This window comes from Anguilla rostrata, chromosome 11 (genome assembly GCF_018555375.3).
Source record: "Anguilla rostrata isolate EN2019 chromosome 11, ASM1855537v3, whole genome shotgun sequence".
In the NCBI taxonomy this organism is placed as follows: Eukaryota; Metazoa; Chordata; class Actinopteri; order Anguilliformes; family Anguillidae; genus Anguilla; species Anguilla rostrata.
Window position 1 is genome coordinate 29,528,424 of NC_057943.1, and position 20,243 is coordinate 29,548,666.

General features: G+C 46.1%; 2 protein-coding genes across 5 annotated transcripts; one reads left to right on the plus strand and one right to left on the minus strand.

Annotated features, from left to right (window-relative positions):
- Window positions 1-532: 532 nt before the first annotated feature.
- Window positions 533-18,547, plus strand: LOC135234549 (homeodomain-interacting protein kinase 1-like). Of its 4 annotated transcripts, none has more exons than XM_064299256.1 (17): window positions 533-792; window positions 1,182-1,265; window positions 2,114-2,838; window positions 3,679-4,052; window positions 5,328-5,451; window positions 5,926-6,045; window positions 6,388-6,474; window positions 6,898-7,079; window positions 7,343-7,493; window positions 8,097-8,301; window positions 10,499-10,617; window positions 10,968-11,122; window positions 11,490-11,669; window positions 12,121-12,306; window positions 12,869-13,068; window positions 13,479-13,609; window positions 14,052-18,547. In XM_064299256.1, exons 3-17 carry the CDS (start codon window positions 2,119-2,121, stop codon window positions 14,454-14,456), a joined length of 3,339 nt encoding a protein of 1,112 aa, XP_064155326.1. In that variant the 5' UTR covers window positions 533-792; window positions 1,182-1,265; window positions 2,114-2,118; the 3' UTR covers window positions 14,457-18,547. The 4 variants fall into 4 exon arrangements, with proteins under 4 accessions (XP_064155326.1, XP_064155325.1, XP_064155327.1 ...); XM_064299255.1 differs by having other exon boundaries at window positions 2,117-2,838; XM_064299257.1 differs by having other exon boundaries at window positions 2,117-2,838; window positions 12,872-13,068.
- A 610-nt stretch (window positions 18,548-19,157) lies between these two features.
- LOC135235077 (dynein regulatory complex protein 10-like) lies at window positions 19,158-20,201 on the minus strand. Its single transcript, XM_064300273.1, has one exon. The coding sequence runs from the start codon at window positions 20,199-20,201 to the stop codon at window positions 19,158-19,160; it is 1,044 nt and encodes a 347-aa protein (XP_064156343.1).
- Window positions 20,202-20,243: the final 42 nt, after the last annotated feature.

Here is a 20,243-nt window from a genome sequence, read left to right on the forward strand (position 1 = left end):
TTTAACGGCACTCCTAGGTTTTGCGAGTTTAAATTAATGACTTATAGACGGTGCTTTGTATGCCTGAGTAACTTGGCATTTATGTACGTTGAAAACGTGTTTTACTGGTGTTCACATGGACATAGCAACTGTGCACATGACCTCTGGTATATTGATGTTAGCACATTACATTACATTACATTGACCTCTGATATGCAGATGTTGGCACTTGACCTCTCATCTATAGATGTTGAACTAAATGTCAACCGTATTTTCCATTATTTAACTTTTGCTATTCATGCTTTATTCGTTTATAAGTAGATAGTATTAAGCAGCCTTTACTCTTGCTTAATTAACAGTAAAGAACAGATCGCTTGGTCAGGGAATACCTGAACATCTGGAATTAAATAATTGTTGCTGTGTAGCAACGAAACGAACTATAACCGCTCTTTTGATACCTGAATAAATTAAGAAGTTGAATTCTATGAACCCTTATTGTTCATTTAGAAAATACTGCACGTATGTTCCTACATTTACGGTACCGGAAATACGTCTTGAGCCTCTCATAGGGATGTGGGCTCTTCCGGTGGAGATGCCGATTGCTGGAATAGCTTTATCCGTGTTTATTTTGGGCCGTTAACAAACTGTTTCGATGAATAAACAGCTCTGTAATTTAGCTGTTTGGTTGTGTGACTCATTATGGTTTCGACTATGTCGCACTTTCTTTTGGTAAATGTGTCTTGAGAGAAATAATAGTATAGTTGTCAAACCCGATTACAGAAGAGCACGTCTTCGAGGTTAAATGTAGCTCGGGTAAGTTAAAGAGCTGGGAGAAAATGTTAGCTAGCGAGCTAGCCTCGCTGCTCACAGCCATTATGAACTGCCTGTTTTCGGCTAGCGCTAATAGTGCTTACAAATTGAGTAACTAACTAGCTAGAATATGGGCTCTTGTCATCTCCCTGGTCGGCTGGTACAATTCTGATTTTGCTTAAAAATAGGTGTGTGCAGCCAATCTGGTTAAAAGAAAAACTGACGTTGTCTTTGCTTCTCTTTTTTTATTGTGAACGGAGCTAGCTAGTTAGCTGTGGATTCGAACGCTTTCAGTGCTTAGTCTAGTTTAGATGTGGATTGTTTATTTCAGTGTTGTATTTATATTTGACGTTAAATGCTATTTGGCTAAATGCTATTTCCATACTTTTCAGGACATTATGTATTTTGGTGAAAAGGTGTCAGTTGCGGAATACAGCACAGCGTCAATCTGGAGTTGACGCTAGAAAATTAACTCGGTAAGTAGCTATCTGTATCTGTAGCTAGATGTATAGCTAGTTTTCCTTAGCTAGCGAGCTTTCTGTTGATCATTTTATTTATACGGAATAAGTTAACGTGAGATGCTGAAATCGGACAAAGCATTAAATGGTTCATGATTTACGGTGAAAATCTGATAACACTCTTCGTCCCTGTAGCTTATTGCCAGCTAGTGTACAGTAAGGAGCTAGCGATGGGAACCATTTTCCTCTGTATCGTTACTCTTCTCTTCCCTGTCGTGAGGAATGTGTTTTATTGTTTTGTAACGTTACCAATTAGCCAGGTAACGTAAATCTTTGATACAGTTATTTGAAAAATGTATAGACAAAAGCCCCACTGTCTCCAATTTTACGTTTTTGTAAAAATGTGTTGGTGTTTTTTTTCTCCTGACGATTCCACTCACCAATAACAGATTTACATTGAGCCATTTGCTTTTATTTACACATGATGCCGAATATTCATCTAATTTATTCGAAGTTGTGCTATTCAGCGTAACTGCTGAACCTTGGTTGACATTTCTGATTTTTAACACGGGCATTATATTAAGTATTATCTACATTCAGTTTCGAAACTCCCCCGCGAAGGACGCAACCATCTGTATTAGCCGCTATTGCTAGCCATAGACGTCATAGCATTGGAATGCAACAGTCTAGATACTTATTTTCTGCCTACAAATAATGGTCGGCTTAATGTTGGCTTAAATTCTAGTTAATCCTGTAGCAAAGAATGATTCACTGTTTTGTATTTAAATATGTATCTGTATACTGAATGATTTCGGAGCACTGTTCCTGCTCATCTTCGTTGACAGTAACCGGGTTTTTCCTCCAAGCAGGTATGGCCTCCCAGCGTCATCCGTTTTCGTCCCCATCGGTGTCCTCCAGTGCTTTTTGCCGCGTGAAGAAGGTGAAGGTGGAGAGCTGCATGTGGGATGTAACGAACCAATCGGGCGAGAGGAAATACTTCCTGCCCTGCCCTTCTCAGGGAAACCCCGCTCCCTCAGTGGCCTCTGGCTTCAACCCTGCCTATGGCTCAGCAAATCTGAATTTCCGTCCAGCCGGGGGTTCCAGGGGCCATGTGGTTGTGCGCGCTGCGGACAGCACTGGCAGCCTGCCGGGGCCCTCCTCCTCTTCCTCGTCCTCCTCCTCCTCTTCGTCCAGTTGCCGGGTCAACGACCCCTCCCCGAAGCAGCAGGGGTCACAGAGTGGCCTAAAGCGCAAGCGTGAGGAGGTGGAGAGCAGTGACAGCGTCCAGATCCTGGAGGAGCTCTCCGCCCCCGTACCCTCCAACCGGGGAGGCGGGGGCGGGGCCACCACCCAGTCCATCGCCCACTCCGCCTCCACGGCGAAGAGCAGCAACTCGCACAGCGAGGGGGACTACCAGCTTGTGCAGCACGAGATTCTCTGCTCCATGTCTAACAGCTACGAGGTGCTGGAGTTCCTGGGCAGGGGGACCTTCGGCCAGGTGGCCAAGTGCTGGAAGCGCGGCACCAACGAGATCGTGGCCATCAAGATCCTGAAGAACCACCCTTCTTACGCCCGCCAGGGGCAGATTGAGGTAGGATCAGTCAGGAAAGCCCACTGCGGCTGTTTAAGAGGATGATGTACAGGTTCTTTCTGGATGCTGTCATTGTGCATATAGGTTGCAGAATGGCCTGAATGTAATTTCAAATCGGTATAATGAAGTCAAATCAATCAAAAAGTAATATATGAAAAAAAAGGATAGCCACAGTTTTTTTTTTTTTGTTTGAGAATTTTTTTTTTAACCAAAAACTAGGCTTACTTCAAATTTTAAAGACACTGCTTGTAGGAAGCATTTTTTAGTTTTCATGTAACGTTATGAAAAACAAAGTTGACTGCAACATGTTTTGGTTATCTGATTTCCAGTTTCATTTGCAAGCTGGCACGTGCACGTTCTAACTAAACAGCAGGCGCATGACCAAAAATGGGCGTGACTGGGAGGAGCTGAAGTCCACATGCTCTGGAGATAATGTCTGTACACACAGCTGGCCTCTGCACGGCCGCAATAGCACTGACACTGAGCTTGTTAAGATACTGCACTTGTTATGTTGTTTCATGTACAGCAGGTGTCGCTTTTGAGCCTTTTCATGAGCACTTTGTTGACTTGAGAATGCATTGTTAGTGTATTACATGTATGTTCTTCTGATGTTCACTGCACTGGTTGTCCTTAAATGCTTATAAAAGCTGGGAATGTGCACTTCAACCACATGTGAATTTAAAAAAAATTGTGGACGACAGAGTCAAATCAAAAAAAAAAATGTCTTTGTCCCAAATTTTATGGAAGGCACTGTATCATATATAAAATATTTTAATAAACAAAAACAGTCGAAGTTGAGTCTGGGCGCCGATGCTAATCGCTAATCCCACGCTCCCTCAGGTGAGCATTCTGAACCAGCTGAGCGCGGAGAACGCCGACGAGTTCAACTTCGTGCGCTCGTACGAGTGCTTCCAGCACAAGAGCCACACCTGCCTGGTGTTCGAGATGCTGGGCCAGAACCTGTACGACTTCCTCAAGCACAGCAAGTTCAGCCCGCTGCTGCTCAAGTGCATCCGGCCCGTGCTGCAGCAGGTGGCCACCGCCCTCATGAAGCTCAAGAGCCTGGGCCTCATCCACGCCGACCTCAAGCCCGAGAACATCATGCTGGTGGACCCCATCCGCCAGCCCTACCGCGTCAAGGTCATCGACTTCGGCTCGGCCAGCCACGTCTCCAAGGCCGTGTGCTCCACCTACCTGCAGTCGCGGTACTACAGGTGAGCCGCGCCGATCGCCGACGGACGATTCTTTGTGACGAGTCCATCTTGCACTTTTTCTAGTTTTATGTTTTCAGGTTATTGGGCTTTGTGGTTGAGTGCTGGTGCCAACATCCAACATGAATTTAAACACTCAGAATGGATTTTTGCTTTGAGTGACCTGTTGACATCCTGTGCATCAGGCGACATGTTTGTTAATTTAATTATTAACCATTATTTATTCAGGGTAGGTTGAGTGAGCATGCATCCTCTTTTGCAGCAGCTCCCTGTGAATGCCCTCCCCCCAGAGTAGCCTAACCTGCATGTCGTTGGATATAATAACATTTAATTTGCTTTGCAAAATTTTATACATTTTATCAGCATTATTATAAATTGTTGATACATGTAGGTCTGTTTTAAGCAATCACACTTGGAGAATATTCGCAGTAAAGATCTGCAATTAGCACATTTTGTAATTTAAATGATCTTGAAGCTCTGATTTTGTTAGGTAGCCTTTATTTCAGGTTGTGCTAAAAGTTAACGTGGTAGATAACAGAGTGGTGTTATTTTGCCCATATTAGTATATTTTTTTTCTAACAGGTCATATAACAGGAAGCCTGTCCAATCATTGTTGAGTTTCTACAGGTGGCACATCTCAAAATGAGCAATATAGCACTGCCTACCGCCTACCTGTGACTCAGAGGAACCACTCCTGTAGGATCAGTGATTCAGCAAACCTAATTCACTTGAAATATTCGTTCAGAAGTATTTGTTGGTGTGCAGACTGTATGTCTCTACTGTCATTTCACATTCTGGCTGGGCTTGCAGAAGTGGTGGAGGCTTCATGTGATTTAAAGCCTCAGGACTTCAGGTTCTTGTTTATCCTGGAAGCTGTGCATTAGTTTTTATTTTGGAAATGGGAAACCAGTGGAGCGCCTTTAGAATTTAGTCATTTATTCAGCGTGAAAAACTTCAGGAAAAAAGGAGTGCTTTTTAAGAGTTCTTGCTGCTGGTGCATAGGGCCAGGTAATTGCACAATAAAAAGAGAAATGCTATCTGCACCATACAGAAATTAAGGAAAATGGAACAGGAAGCGCAAAGGATAAAGCACATAAAGGAAGGAGCTCAAGAGTATATTACAAATGAATGCTAATATGGCTGTAGCCCTCATGCTAACAGTAACACATTTTTCATTAATGCCTGGGTCTTCATCAGACAGCTGTGACATCACAGTTTTATATGTCTGCCCTGCTTGTTCACACACTGTCTCTCCCTCTCATTGGCTGGTGTGTGCAGGGCTCCGGAGATCATCCTGGGCCTGCCGTTCTGCGAGGCCATAGACATGTGGTCCCTGGGCTGCGTGATCGCCGAGCTCTTCCTGGGCTGGCCTCTGTACCCGGGAGCCTCGGAGTATGACCAGGTCAGACCGCTCGCCCCTGTCTGTGCACCTTAACCGCCCCTGCTGCAGGGTACACTGGGATGCACTGTCCACGGCTGTAATGCACACAGTGCTGAAAGGCCACCGACAGACAGTTTGAAAAGATCACAGTTTGGCTTACACGCGCACATGCTGCTGTACAGTCATTCTTGAAACTTAATTGTTTTTATCATGAAACATAAGTAAATGAAAATACAATATTTTGAGGAAAAAAAGTGTTATTCAGATGACTAAAGGTATATACTGTACAGTATACCTTGGAAGCGTGGTGTCCGCACATCTTCCGGCACCTTCTAGAATCTAGATCATGTCTAGTTGCTGGGACTATTTCACCTGGGGTTAGCAAAACCATAAACCAGTCCTCTCTGGAAGGACCTTCTAATGAGGGTGTACGTAGCTGAGCAGACTATGACTCTTGGCGGATCGGCTCTCTGACTGTGCGTTGCGCTGTTCTAGATCCGCTACATCTCCCAGACCCAGGGGCTGCCGGCGGAGTACCTTCTGAGCGCCGGAACCAAGACCAGCCACTTCTTCAACAGAGGCCCCGCCTCCAGCTACCCCCTGTGGAGGCTGAAGGTGAGTGCACTGCTTAAAGGCTTCTGTGTGCTGGAGGCCGTTTTGTGTTGCATTCACTTTGATTGGTGGCAAAGTCTAGTTGATTTGATTATGAATTTAATTTAAATTGCTCTGGCCTGTGCTGTAACTCTAGGCTGTGCTGTAACTCCAGGCTGGTTTGTATCTCTGACTCGTGCTGTTACTCTAGGCTGTTCTGTAACTGGCCTGTGCTGTAACTCTAGGCTGTGCTGAAACTCTGGCCTGTACTGTAGCTCTGGCTCGAGCAGTATCTGTAGGCTGTACAGTAACTGCAGCCATGTTGTGATCCCTGATTGCATTCCATTTCCATTGGTTCGCTTTCAGACTCCATCGGAACATGAGGCGGAGATGGGGATCAAGTCTAAGGAAGCTCGCAAGTATATTTTCAACTGCCTGGATGACATGATGCAGGTAATTCATTTAACGCTGAATGTCTGGAATTGTTGGACAAAACTCTTTCCTCCAGCTTAGTCTATATGCTTAATGATTCCGCTCAACTTTTCAAGGTGCTTTGGAAAGAAACATCTTCCAAATGAGTAAATGTAGTTTCAGGATTTCACTCCAACCTCAGTTCTTAATTTTTTCATTAACCCCGTGGTTTATTTGAGCTGACACTGCGGTGAGATCACGAGCTACAGCTGTAGAGTGCTTGTATACGTGTGCTGGAAATGCAGTTCTGTGGTTGGATATAGGACTGAAACGCCATTGGTGTCCACAGCCAGTTTAAAAAACAAAGTAGATTATTGGTTGGAAACAAATGCCAGAATGTGCAGCCCCGGCCTGTAGAAACCCGGGTCGAGGGTGCGTTCTGATTGGTTGCCCCGGCCGCGGCAGGTGAACATGACGAGCCTGGAGGGGACGGACATGCTGGCGGAGAAGGCGGACCGGCGGGAGTTCATCGACCTGCTGAAGAGGATGCTGACGCTGGACGCGGACAAGCGCATCACCCCGATGAAGACCCTCACCCACCCGTTCGTCACCATGGCGCACCTGCTCCACTTCCCGCACAGCTCGCAGTAAGCCCCGCCCACCTCGCCCCGCCTCACTGGTCGCCAGCGTTGCGTGATTGTTTTTCTGAATAGGTGCTGCTTGTAGTGTCCTTAAGACAAGGTACTTAATTTAATTTAATATAATTTTCCTCACCAGTTACCTAGCTGTAATCATTAGCATGTGTGCTGCTAAAATCTTTGTATAAGTGTGCCTGCTAGGCAAATGGGTACTTAGAGTAACTGTGTTTAAAATAATGATGCGATTTATAACTGTTAAACTTGCTCTGCAGCGTAAAGTCCTGCTTCCAGAACATGGAGGTTTGCAAGCGGAGGTGCGATGCTTTCGACAACGGGAAGAACCTCTTCGCCAGCAATGCCACGCCCAGCGCCGCCACCAACCTCACGGTCACCTTCAGCAGCCAGCTCAACCAGCACGGCCAGGTGAGACACGCCTCCCACGCCACGCCTTCAGGTGCACCGCCACAAAAATGGTTAAATAAGACCAATCATAATAATGTAATAAACTAACTTAAATAAAAGATTTAAACTTTGTGGTAAAGTTTTATTGCACTTAGTTTAAGTCTCCATCATATTTGGCAGTGCTTCATGTGAATTTATGCGTAAGAAGAAACGCATGTTTCTGCATTGGCCCAGTTGGTCGTAACAGACTCATTTTGCCTTCTGTGCAATGCCCATAGACTTATGGACACTCCTCTCATTTACTTGTCTCCTCTCCTCCCTTTCACATTTCCTTGTGACATTTTCAGAACAGGGCGAGGAAGTGAGGAAGACTCTGAAAGAACACAGCTCTGCAGGGCTGTACACTCACATTTCTGAAGTTGACATATTTAGGAGCACACTAAGGCATTCCACAGATTTTCTCCTAAATAATCTTTCCAGTCAGCGCACATCAGTTTTGTGGAGGGAATGTTCCTACAGTGGGAGCACTGTAGAGCTCCGCTCTGGACTCACCTGTTCTATTCAAGCTGTTGATGAAGTAGGGAAGGAATTCAACTGTGTTTCTCTCCCGTTTCCATGGAATAGGTTGGCGCCGGCGATAGCCAGTCGCTCTCCCATGGCAGCAACGTCCCCCTGCTCAGCTACCAGCCGGCCCTCTACCAGCAGGCCACCATCAACATCCCCGGCCTCGCCCAGCAGAGCGTCCCGCTCTCGGTGCGCCCTCCCCAGCTGTGCGCCCAGACCGAGCCCTTCCAGCAGACCCTCATCGTCTGCCCGCCCACCATCCAGGGTGGGCCCCCCCCCCCCGCTGCCTGTTTCCCTGCTGTACCCTGTTACTGACCTCCTTACCCCTTCAAAGAGCAGTTTTTTGGAATGTTTTTCCAAAATTCTAAGTCAGTGTTCTGAAACTCCTTTGCTTTCAGTTACCAGAAGTGATTGTTACATCAGCATTAGAATGTTCAGTTAAGAACATTCGAATCACTTATTAGGGGTTCAAGCCCGAAGGGCTGAAACCCTATTGTTTTTGTTTTTGTGCTGGTTTATTATTAATCTTCTTCAGAAATGTTTGCGCAAATTCCCATGAGATGGTAAATGGTAGACATGAAATTTTGCCTATTGATTGGAAGTTGTGTACAAGTGCTGCCCAAGAAATATGACACCAATCGGCCAGATGGGGACGCTATAATTAAAGGTCAAAATATTGAACTTTGAAAAGTCATAACTTCTATGCCGTGAGTCCGAAACTTGCTACAGACATCCATCTATCCTCACACAGTTTGCCTCAAGAACCACTAAAGTCCGCCTGACTAGATTTTCCGCCATTTTGAATTTTTTGAAGAACACATTTTTGACATCTCCTCCTAAATTCGATTGCTGGTCCGATTGCTACGAAATTTTCTGTGGATCATTACTGGACCAAAAAAATATCAAAAATTATCAAAAGCTTGTTGATATCTTACTGCGTTTTGAAGATATTGACCAGTGAACTTCAAAAGGGCGTGGCTCAGCACATAAATAGACCAAAATAAATAGGCCAATTATCACAAAACTTGCAGGATACATAAGTACCTGAAACATACCCTGAAAGTTTTATTCAAATTGACCACTAGGGGGCGCTACAAATGCAAAAAATGTGTGTGGCATAACACCAATCAGACTATAAATCAAAAATTGTTTGTCCAATCATTACAAAACTCAGAGGATATGTTTCATAACACTGTTGAATCACGTGTGTGAAACTATTTTGAAATCGCCCAATAGGGGGTGCCACCAGTCTTCGGGCAAAGGTTGAAGGTCATAACTCCTACGCCGTGAGTCCGATTTACACGAAACTTGCTACAGACATCCATCTATCCTCACTCTACAAATTTGCTTCAAGAACCATTAATTAACTGACTGAATTACTGACTGAGTTACTGACTGATTTAGTGACATTGTCTGTCATAAAGGTGCTTCACATCTAAAAATGACTATTCAAGAATGTAAATTGGAACTGGATTTAGCTCAGATTTGTATATATCGGTATATCCTGGTATTATGTGGCACCTCGAGTGTACCAGTAAAATAAATAACAATTACAATCAGAAATATAGCCATTAATTATAAGTGTGTTGAAGGCTCCCTTTTCCCAAACCCAATACCTATCATTAAATAGTTTTCATACAGACACAGTCAAACCGTCATTTATTTATTTAGTTCTTGTATGGTATGACTGTTTTTCTTATAGCTCTTGTATGACATGATGATGATGGTCCTATGCTACTGTTAGTTTGTTGTGCAATTAAACATTTTCATTCATTCATTGAGAATGAACATATTGTGTCAAGTCAAATTCCTTGTATGTATAAATGGACTTGATTATTACAATTACTCTGATTTTGACTAGTTCTTATTGCACATCGCAGTTTTCACCTTCTAACGGTTCGTGTTGGCTTGAACCCCGGAATCGCCGCTTGCGGCTATATTTTTAGATCTTGCACTTTCAGTGGTTTATGATCTTATTTAGCACTACTGCTCGAATATGAATGTGCTTACAGTGTGCGCAGTCAAACTTCTCGCATGTAAACGCAAGCCCTTTGGAACACAAAAAGGTTTTGGGCTTTTGGAAATGGTTTCCTACTTCACCATAACATTATAATTAAATGCGCTGCTTTCATTTGTAGTGATGAAGGTTTGTTGAAGATAATAATTAGTGCTCAAAACCAGCGTCAGTTGGGACCTCAACGGAACATTCATCATTTCCTATATCCATATGACGAGTCTTGTTTTGAGCAATCTGCAGTTTATCCTATGAATGCCTCACTGCTTAGTTTAGATTTAATGCTAGCCTTTTTATATCAGTAATAATGGAGAGCTGATGTGTGTAACTGTTATGCTGCTAACCGTTTCATGGCACAGTCAGTGGACCGGTCAGTCTGATCTCCGAGGTTCTACCACGCTTTGTTTCATGGTCATGAGCTAATTTCACCCCTGTGTGTTTCCTGTAGGACTTCAGACCTCCAGTAAGCACTCTGGATACCCCGTGAGGATGGACAGCTCGGTGCCCGTGGTCCCTCAGAACCAGTCCTCCCAGTCCGTACAGATCCAGCCCAGCATGCTCGCGCAGGTAGGACCGCCCACAGCCAGCGTGGCCCCGCCCACCTCCCACGCTAGCACTCTGTGATCAGATGGGAAATTCCACCGTATTTACCTGATCAGAAGTTAGCACACGGTTACGGTAGCAAATGATTTCCGCTGCGTTTCCTTCTTGTCACACTAGATGTTTGTGGGGCTTTCAGTGGGTTTCACACTGCGAAGAAAGGTGTCGGGAAATTTGGCCATGCTCTCACGCGACCTTCCGCTGAGCTGTATATGAGTTCTTTGTAAAGTTGTGACAATTGACACTGTGTGTGTTTGTGTGTGTGCCTGTCTATGGCGTGTGCGTGTGTGTGTCTGTGTGTGTGTGTGTGTCTTCAGCAGACTTGGCCAGCAGGTGCACAGCAGATCCTCATACCCTCCACCTGGCAGCAGATACCGGGCGTGGCCATCCACAACCCCGCGCAGCCCATCATCACCAATTCGGCCATGGGGGCGCTGCACTCCGATAGCTCCGCCCAGGCCCCCGGCTGGAGGTGGGTGGAGCCTCATGAGAACTAAAAACAGGCTACAGGAACACTGCACTGAAATTTCAGCTCCAGTTTCTTTACTCAGAACTAACATCAGCTCAATTTTTCACAAGTGAGAAACAAAGCTGTATTCAGGGATGAGGAAAAAAATCACAAAATACCTCCAAAGAGTGTATCTATAAGCTAGCATCGAAGTAGTGGAGGTGTAGGTAGCTGTGCAGGTAGCAGAGGGGTATAAACAAAAGAGCAACCTGAGATGTACAAACTGCATAAATGCAAAGACAGTTTTCAAACCCATGTATCTGAGTCGCTGCCCATGCTGTGATGTTTCTGGTCATGGGCGGGAAGTTCACCGTGCGTGTGTGTTGTGCAGTGCCAGGGGCTGCCAGGGGGGGCAGTACAGCGGCGGTACGCAGCGGACCTCCAGCCTGGCCGGCCAGAGCGCCCTGGCGTCTGCCCAGTCCACCAACGCGAGCGCGGCGTACACGAGAGGCCAGCAGGGGGCGACGTCCGGGAAGAAGGCCAAGACCCGCCATTCTGACTGCAGAGCCAGGTATTGTCGCGCTTAGCAAATAGGCGCTATTCGGGCACTGTCCACACGGGTTGTCACTAGAAGGCCACCCTAGAAAGGCCAGGAGCCCCACCCACTATTTATATGGACAGATGAAATGTAAAATTACACTGTTTGAGGTTGGGGGGAGGGGCAGTCTTAATTTTATTAATCTTAATTGCAGCAGTGAAATTAATTCACAAAACTACTACATGTCCCTAGTCCAATGAAACGTAAACCTGGGTCAGTTGGAGGATTTGACCAAACGCAATATATTTACATACTGAGGTGAGGCTGTGGGCAGGACTTCTGTCCTTTTTTCGGGTGGCCATCTGACAGCCGTCCCCACACTGGAACGGCGGCTTAACAGCACGAGCCACCCAGCACCGCCCCACCAGTTCCTTTTTTTAAGCTTACTGAGGTTTCCCTGGCGACGGTCTGTGGTCTCCCGCAGGCACTTGTCCCTGCTGCACGCCGCCACCCCCGCGGCCCACCGCAGCCCCGCCCTCGCCTCGCCCGCCTACAGGGCCCCGCTCTCTCAGCCCATCGTCATCTCCGACACCCCCAGCCCCGCCGTCAGCATCATCACCATCCGCAGCGACACCGAGGACGAGGACGACAGGAAGTTCCCCCCCGCCAGGTGACCTCACTTCCTCCCCCCCGGCTGGGTTTTAAAAATAAGATCGAGGCAGAGTGCGACGTCTTTATGCATCGGTGCTGACCAGGAAGTAAACCAACTCGTGTTGACAGACGGGGCCATTTTGGTTCCAGGTTGGCAGGAGGGTGTGTTGTATTTTGTTGACCCTGGTCCTGCCTCCTCAGACTAGAGCCCTCAGATAATGAGGAAATGGCTCTAAATGAATACTGAATGTTGTCTTTTTAAAGGCTTAGCCCTTGGGGAAAAAAACATGCTTTCATATGGGACAGTTCAAACTCAAGTTGTTGCTTCTCACGAAGCACCTCTTTGTACACCTCTGCAAAGTTGTACATCTTAGAATAAAATATTTTCCATCATCTAAATATAATTTCAAACTGCTCAATGTTATTCATCAGCACTCATTGCAGTAACCTTGAAATTTTTTGTTCGCTGTTTAGCGATTTCAATTAATCATGCCAGATTTTTGCTTCCGTAACTAAAAGTGCTGCTGATTCAGGTAGAATGTTCCGGAGAGCGCGGTGAAACTGACCGGCTCTGTTTACAGCAGCTGTGGCGTGGAGCCGCGGGGAAACGTCATCAGCTGCGTGACCATCCACGACTCGCAGGACTCGGACTCCTCCTCCAGCGGCTCCCCGGCCCCCAAGCGGTCCCGCCCCGCCGCCGGCGCCGAGCCCAAGCCCCTGGACGTCATCATGTCCGCGGTGAAAACGCAGCCCGGGGAGGGCGCCGAATGCATGGCGACAGGTCGGTGCTTGGGCCCGGGGTCCTGGTCAGAGGAAGTACCTTCAGCAGGGATCGTGTAGTCAGCCTCAGTGTGAATACCTTTTCCTTATGGGTATTCTTGTGCATGTGCATTTAACTAGAACAGTAGGACTTTGTGTGTAAGCCCCTCTATTGGAATAGATGGCAGGTTTACAGGGCTTTCTAACTGCCCATGTGTTTCATGTTGCGTTGTCCTGTCGTCAGTGACAGCAGTGAGCGTCTGTACTTGGTTGCAGTGTATTGAAAACACTTTTGTAGTTTTGTCACTGGAGTCAGACGACACACCGGAAGTTGTCTTCACAGCACTTTAGGTGGATTCAAAGTCTCATCGCCTAATGGCTCTGCATTGCGGAGCTAGCATTAAACAGTGCCTTTCCCATTGGATCCTCCAGGCCAGCTGACCGGCGTCTACGCCCTGCCTAGGAAGGGCTCCGCCCAGCAGCTTTGCGGCTCGGGATCGTCCAATAGCGATCGTCACCACCATGCAGCGGCCACCCCGTCCCAGCCTCTCAACCTCAGCCAGGTAACCCCTGACCCCTGAAACTGAGCCCTGGGGTACTCCTTTAACATTATGGTCCAGATTCACGTTTAGTAGCAGATTATCATTGTTAGTAGCCGCTAACAATGTAGAACTGCATTGATAGTGGTTTAATACCTTTAATTAATGAGCAGCATTGTCCTTGCTCATTTATGAAAAATATTAATGTTTGATTCAAACATACCTTAAGGGTTCGCTGCATATGTTGTACATGCATAAAATATTTAAAATCATAGATAGAGAGTAATATATATTTTTTACCAGATGATTATTTCTGGGTATTAATACTGGGAGGGGGGAAGATTACCCTGGTTACAGTGAAGGAGGAAATCGGAAGATGAGAGAATGGCTTTTGAGAGGCCACATTGGAGTTGCCATCACAACCAAGATCCCTTGCAGTGGGTAAACACTAATTTCTCCTCCCCAGGTCCAGCCCTCTGTGACATCACAATCTAAAGACAGAACAGGGGGCGGCTCCCTACGCCAGCACCGCCCGCACCCCTCCGCCGCCCCTTACCGTCTGCAGGAGGCTTCCTTCTTCGGCTCCGCCCCCAACCTCTACGCCTACCCCGCCTCCCAGGCCTTGAGCCAGGCGCACGTGTCCGCGGCCTCCTCCTCCTCCTCTTCCTCTTCCTCCCACCACGCGGGCGGCCGGGCGGCCTACTCCTCGCTGGGCCTCCTGCACTCGGACAGCAGCCTGCGCCTGGCGGGGCCCGACCGTGCGCGCTACCAGCACCACTTCCCCGCCCACCAGCCCTACGGCCGCTCGGCCGCGGCCCACGGCTGCTACCCGTTCAGCCCGAGGAAGCTCAGCCAGCACCCGTACCTATGAGGCGCGAGGAGGGGGAGACCGCGCCCACCGCGGCACAGCCCCGCCCCCCACCCCCAGTTCCCCCGGCGACCAAACATGAACGCCTGCACAAGATGCCCAGCCGCATCCGATTGAAACTAAAATGCAAGGACTAGGAATACTCCTTTTTTTTCTTTTCCTATTTTTCTTTTTTTTTTTCCCCACCCACCCCCCCAGCGGAACCTATGTCGTCCTAATTTTTAACGTCACTTTTAACTTGTTAGTGTTGAATTCTGTGTCGAGTTATTTTAACCTTTTTTTTTTTTGCGATTTAATTTTAAGGCTCCTAGCTGGAGAAAAAAAAAAAAAAAGAAAATAGCTGGAAAAAAAAGAAGTCTTTTAATGGATAACTGACAAAACTTGCTGTTGTTTTTAATTTGCAGAGGAAATGCAGTGGCTCTGTTCCGTGTCTGTGTGCTTATTTGTGACGCGAGGGTGACGCCCTGACTAGTTTGAAGCTAGTGACTGTGAAGCACACTAACATTTTATGAAGTGACGAACGTGTGGACTGTGTAGTGGCGGTGACTTCACCGGTTTTCCTGTTTGTGTAACATCCATCTTTTCTGCATCGACTCACATAAATGTTTTCCATGTGGTTCTTAGACTTCTTTGCGCAAAAGACTGATTTTGTCGGACGTACATCAACCGGTTCAGCTCATTCAGCCCCGTCAGCAGGCTGCTGTTCTGTGGGGCTGCTTGACCCTTTTACATTCCAAGTGTCGTAGTTCCTCTCAAGGACCGGTTTTCCCTCTTACACTGGGGTGCTGTGTCGCGTGTCTCAAGGACGAAGGACTGAATTAACATCAGTTCGAGCCTGCTCGATTGCTACTTCAAAGCACCCGTCACCAAAATAAACACGGTTGGTGATATTAGCAGGAAAATGAGGGAATTCACATCTTTCACAGATGTCACTGCTATATTTTTCAAAAAATTTGATAAACCACAAAATGACAATGGGGGAAAAAAAAAGATTGTTTAAAAGTAATAGTACTTGAAAGTATGTTCTTTTACATGCATTATATGGCCTCATTTGAGAGTGAATTTGTAAAGTTATTAACTTAAGAATGATACCAGTCTGGCACATGTAAAATGTTATTGCATGTACCTTATTGTTAAAGGGTAATTCAGTGAGTGTTGAAGGTTCAGCAGAAAAAAACATTTTCAAGCATTTTGGATCAACATTTAATTTAAATGTTTCCATGATTCTCAAAATTTGAAATTTGTTTTATTTTATTTATTTATTAGCAGGATAAGCCCCTTGAGATGTGACATCTCGTTTGTTGAGGGGGTCCTAAATTTGGTGGGAAATTTGCCACAAGCAAATTCATTTGACATGCGCATACACACACACACATACACACACACGAAAACCATAAACTCTGTTATGGAGTGGTGTTTATGGTAAATGTGCAACAGTGTGAAATTGCATGCAAAAATTTTATCTCCCACCAATGTACTAGTTAAGCTACTAGTTTAGCTATTAAAACTTTTAGCAGTTTTATTAACGCGATACAAATTTTAGCTAGCTAGCTAGTGTCATTTTCAAACTAGAATATGGCTTTAACATCAGTCAGTGCTAGCCAGTGTTTAAGTAATATTTTTAGGGCTGCCTGTATTGGTTGTGTTTAGTAGTTGAATATTAAGAGTGAGGTGGGATGCTGAGCTTAATTTAATATAGAATTAATGTAATATACAGCTCTCTCAGTGCTCAGTTACAGTATTGCTAATGTATCCCTCCTTTATGAAAGGAATGTAATCAGACTTTGATTATTACATGTTGCATGGGTGCCGATGTAGTGTACTGTGCCTGTACACTGCAGTTGAGGGTATATTGTGTGTTACATAGTGTGCTGTGGACTCCCGAGAGCTAGGGCTGCCTACGCGGCGGCCATCGTCCGAAGTGGCGCACTATTTAAGGGACGGGGAGCGATTTGAGACTCAACCCGCAAATCACGTACAGAGTGAGCGTGGAGCATCGATCCAGTTCAGAGGTCGCAACAATCCCGTTTTCAAATCGTGTCGTGGTAAAGACCACCTCCCAGCAAGCCGATTCCATTGTTTACGAAGCTTAATTATCTGCCCTCCTGGCTGAAAGTGACGTTTGTCTTAAGGAAGAATAGGTGTAATTCAAGGTGGAAGTCAAACATTTGCAGGCTACAGTTACAGACCGTATAGCGGAACTTCACATCGCAGAGCACAAACAGAGCCCGCCATGGAATGCAGTACTCAGGAATTACAATCGTGATGCAACAGACAGCTGTAGTTCATCAATGCAAATACTTCTCTGGAAAATAGCTTGTTAGTGACTACCAAAAAAGAAAAAAAAAAAAAAAACCCTTGCACCATTTTGATACTATCCTTAAAAATGATGTGATTAAATAATTAATCTTCTGGAAAGCTGTGGTTTTGGGTGAAACTTGCAATGCAAAGACTGAAGGTGTATTGGAGTCTGTTAGTGTACATATGAATCAGACTGGGTAGTTCACACTGAAAATGTACACATTACTTGCATAGTGGGGCATCCTGAGCATATTCATTTTGTGTAGATCGCTGTGGGCTTATTTTGCTTGGAACGGCCACTTGAATAGCAAGTAAACTTGATCATTAAGAATGTGGATTGCCCTTTTTTGAAGGTTTAACAAAATCTTAGTGAACCAGTAATTCATGCAAGCCCATGACCGTGTGACGAGAAATACTACGCAGAAATCACATTCAGAAAACAACATTTCATGCGAGTATTCGTAACAGTGTGCATTATCGGTTGTGGGAATTGGTTGAGAAGTAAATGTCTAGCCACTCCATTCCAATCACTGTTTAATGCATAAATTCCAATTATTTCAAACAGTATTTCTCTTCTGACGTGGGGTAGTGCATATCATAAATCTTGGTGCATTACTGTACTTGTCATGCATAATAAACTGTATGAACAGTCTGTAATTACCTGCCATTTCTTATTCTGTTATGCAGTGTAATTATACTGTTGCAGTTTCATTGAGCACAATTGGAGCGCTGTTTTTGAGTGGCAGTTTTTGCTACTCAAACAAAATGGCTAAAATCAAGCCGTCTAAAATTATATATGAAATACACTATTTTCATGAGTATTACTAACTTTAAAAGTTTGAAACTACATTGCGATTTCATCCTTAAGTGTCAACTATATGTGGTTTTCTTAATGTACTGTAGGGAAGGAATGATGTCAGCATAAACCCAATAAAAATAGTTTGCATCCGTGGTAACTTCCGTTCTGTGTGGGTGAGTCACCCTTTCCAGAGCATGGGGGTCAGAGTTGGTGCTTTTTCAGCTGATATTTGTCCTGAGAGCTGCAGTTTAAGTAACGCTAAAAAGAATGTAGCCTACCCAGAATTCAGAGAATGCAATTTCTGTACAGTATACAGAATGTTATCTATTACATTGAATACGGTAGAGCTTCAGGAAGGTACTGTGTCATCATTTTGAGGACATGTCTGAAGATCTTCTCAGACACAAGATGGCTGAAGTACATTTGAGGCTGATGAGGTTGTGTTTTAGGGTCATTTAGGTCCTCCGTACAGCCTTGTGTGTAGCAAATGCCTTTGGTTACTGTGCCCTTTTCAGTGTGATTTTCTCATTTCCTCTCAGAGGCCATAGCGTGACTAAATGTTACATTTACCAGCATTTGCTTTTGTGACCATCCGCAACGCATAACGCATTCGTAAGTCTTATATTAAGTGAACTCCCTTTTCCTAGTGCAATCAAATCTCAACGCATCAGTTATCCATTACAACTCAAAATGTGGAAGTCATTGGAGGCACAGGGCCTTTGAAGTACAGTTTTCTTATTAAAATGTCAGTGTAGTTTTGAGTTTGAGGTTTTACAAAGTGCAATGTAAGATGTGACGTGAGCTGAAGTGCTCGGCAAAACAAATCCACGGCTGGAGATACCTGTGCTACTGCTTGGTGTTACCTGAAGTTCTCACTTGCTGTTTTTGTCAGTTCCTTCCATTCAGTAATGCTTATATCGTTGTTGTGGGTTTTGATATTTAGACAGTCATACAAAATTACTTCCACAAATAAACCCTTTGTTGATTTACTGTATACCTCTGTCCCACAGTTCTTTGTGTTTGACCTGATGGGTGCATGAAATGCAGTGAATGCCTAATGCTACTGATATTTCACCACATTTAGTAAGTAAGTAAATTTTATTTATAAAGCACATTTAAAACAACTGGCATTATACTCAAAGCTACAGGTCGATATAACCTGATGACCATGAACTCTGGATCAATGCAGTGGAATAAGTCACAGTAAATAAGGCATACAATCGGCATATGAATATATTTAATGCATTTATTTGCATATAATCAGCTTTTAAAAATATGTCAAGATGGAGCTTTTTGGCAGTAGCTGTTCCCTATTTTCTCAGCATTATGGTGAGAATTAATGCAGAACTATTCTTCCTGGCTGGTGGTGTTTTCCCCATAGCACAGCAGGATCTTGATAATTTGGCTTCTTATATTCAGCTAGTTCATCCCTTTCTTGCTCAAGAGAAACTGCGCCATTTTTTCTGGAAAAGTGAGCAACCCTGGTTCTGACATGCCCTTCTTTTGAAATAACCAAAAACGGGTACGTTTACTGTGGAAATTCAGTCCCTGAATTCGCACTGCCTTATTTACCATGCCCTGGAAACGAGCCGCTCAGCTCAGCTCTACTCATCGACGATGACCTCCGCCTCCTCTTCCTGCTTCCGCTCAAGCGACTGCCGCCTCTGCTCCTTGGTCCGGCTCCTCTCCTCCTCCATCCTGTTGCAGAGCTCCTCCAGCTTGGGCACCTCCTCCTGCTCCCGCTCGTGGAGCCGAGACAGCTCCTCCAGCTCGGCCTGCTTCTCGGCCATGTCCACGTCGTACTTCTGGATCCAGTTCTCGATCTCCGTCTCCACCCGGGCCTTCTTCTTCCTGAGGGCGGTCTCCGAGTCGCGGTTCTCGATGGCCAGGCTCTTGAGCTGCGCCTGCAGCTTGTCGGCCTCCTGCTGCTTCTCGGCGCGCCGGGCCTCCGAGGCGGTCCGGTCAACTCGCTTGTGCTCCTCCACCTCGTGCTCCATGCCGTCCAGGACTTCGTCCGAGGCCTTCTTGGTCAGGTGCATGGAGACCTTCAGCCGGCGGATCAGCTTGTCCCGCTTGGCGATGTCAGCGTTCTTCTCCTCGGTTGCCTCCTCCACCTCTTGCTCCAGCTTGGACACGAGCTCCGTGTTCTTGCGGTGCCTGACGGAGAGCTCCTTCAGGTACCGGCTCCTCTCCCGCACCTCGGTGGGGCCCATGAGCATTTTCTCCATCAGCAGGCCCTGGAGCTCTTTCAGACCCTCCGCCATCTTGCGGTACTGTCCGGCGGTGGCCTTGGCCCTCAGCTCCCGGCACACGGCTGGCCGTGCTCGGAGGTGCCGGAGGACAGTCCGGAGACAGCAGCAGAAGGACTGTTCCAGCCCCGGGGGCATTCCCTGGCCCTCTGCCCGCTCCAATCGATGGGCCTCCAGCCGTTCTCCCAGGAGATGGTGCTCTTTGAGCGCTCCCACAAGCGTGGGCCCCAGCACTACCGACAGCCTGTCCAGGTCAGCCATGATGGCAGGTAGGAGGGACAGTGCCTCCACGTTCCAAATGCAGTCCTCCAGGACCCCATCTACTCGCTGGATCTCCAGGGCGGCAAGCTCATCCCGGGAGCTGTCCAGATGGGTTGATGACTCTTCCTTAGAACCCATGATGAAGGCTTGTGATATAAGTTGCTCTTTCAAAGTCAATGT

What these genes read in the sequence shown, in the direction of transcription:
- LOC135235077 (XM_064300273.1), bottom strand. Translation starts at nt 20,201, where the DNA reads ATGGGTTCTAAGGAAGAGTCATCAACCCATCTGGACAGCTCCCGGGAT.
- LOC135234549 (XM_064299256.1), top strand. Translation starts at nt 2,119, where the DNA reads ATGGCCTCCCAGCGTCATCCGTTTTCGTCCCCATCGGTGTCCTCCAGT. An exon ending in CACTTCCCGCACAGCTCGCA is followed by an intron (nt 7,080 to 7,342) that starts GTAAGCCCCGCC and finishes CTTGCTCTGCAG; the next exon opens with CGTAAAGTCCTGCTTCCAGA. An exon ending in AGCCTCTCAACCTCAGCCAG is followed by an intron (nt 13,610 to 14,051) that starts GTAACCCCTGAC and finishes TCTCCTCCCCAG; the next exon opens with GTCCAGCCCTCTGTGACATC.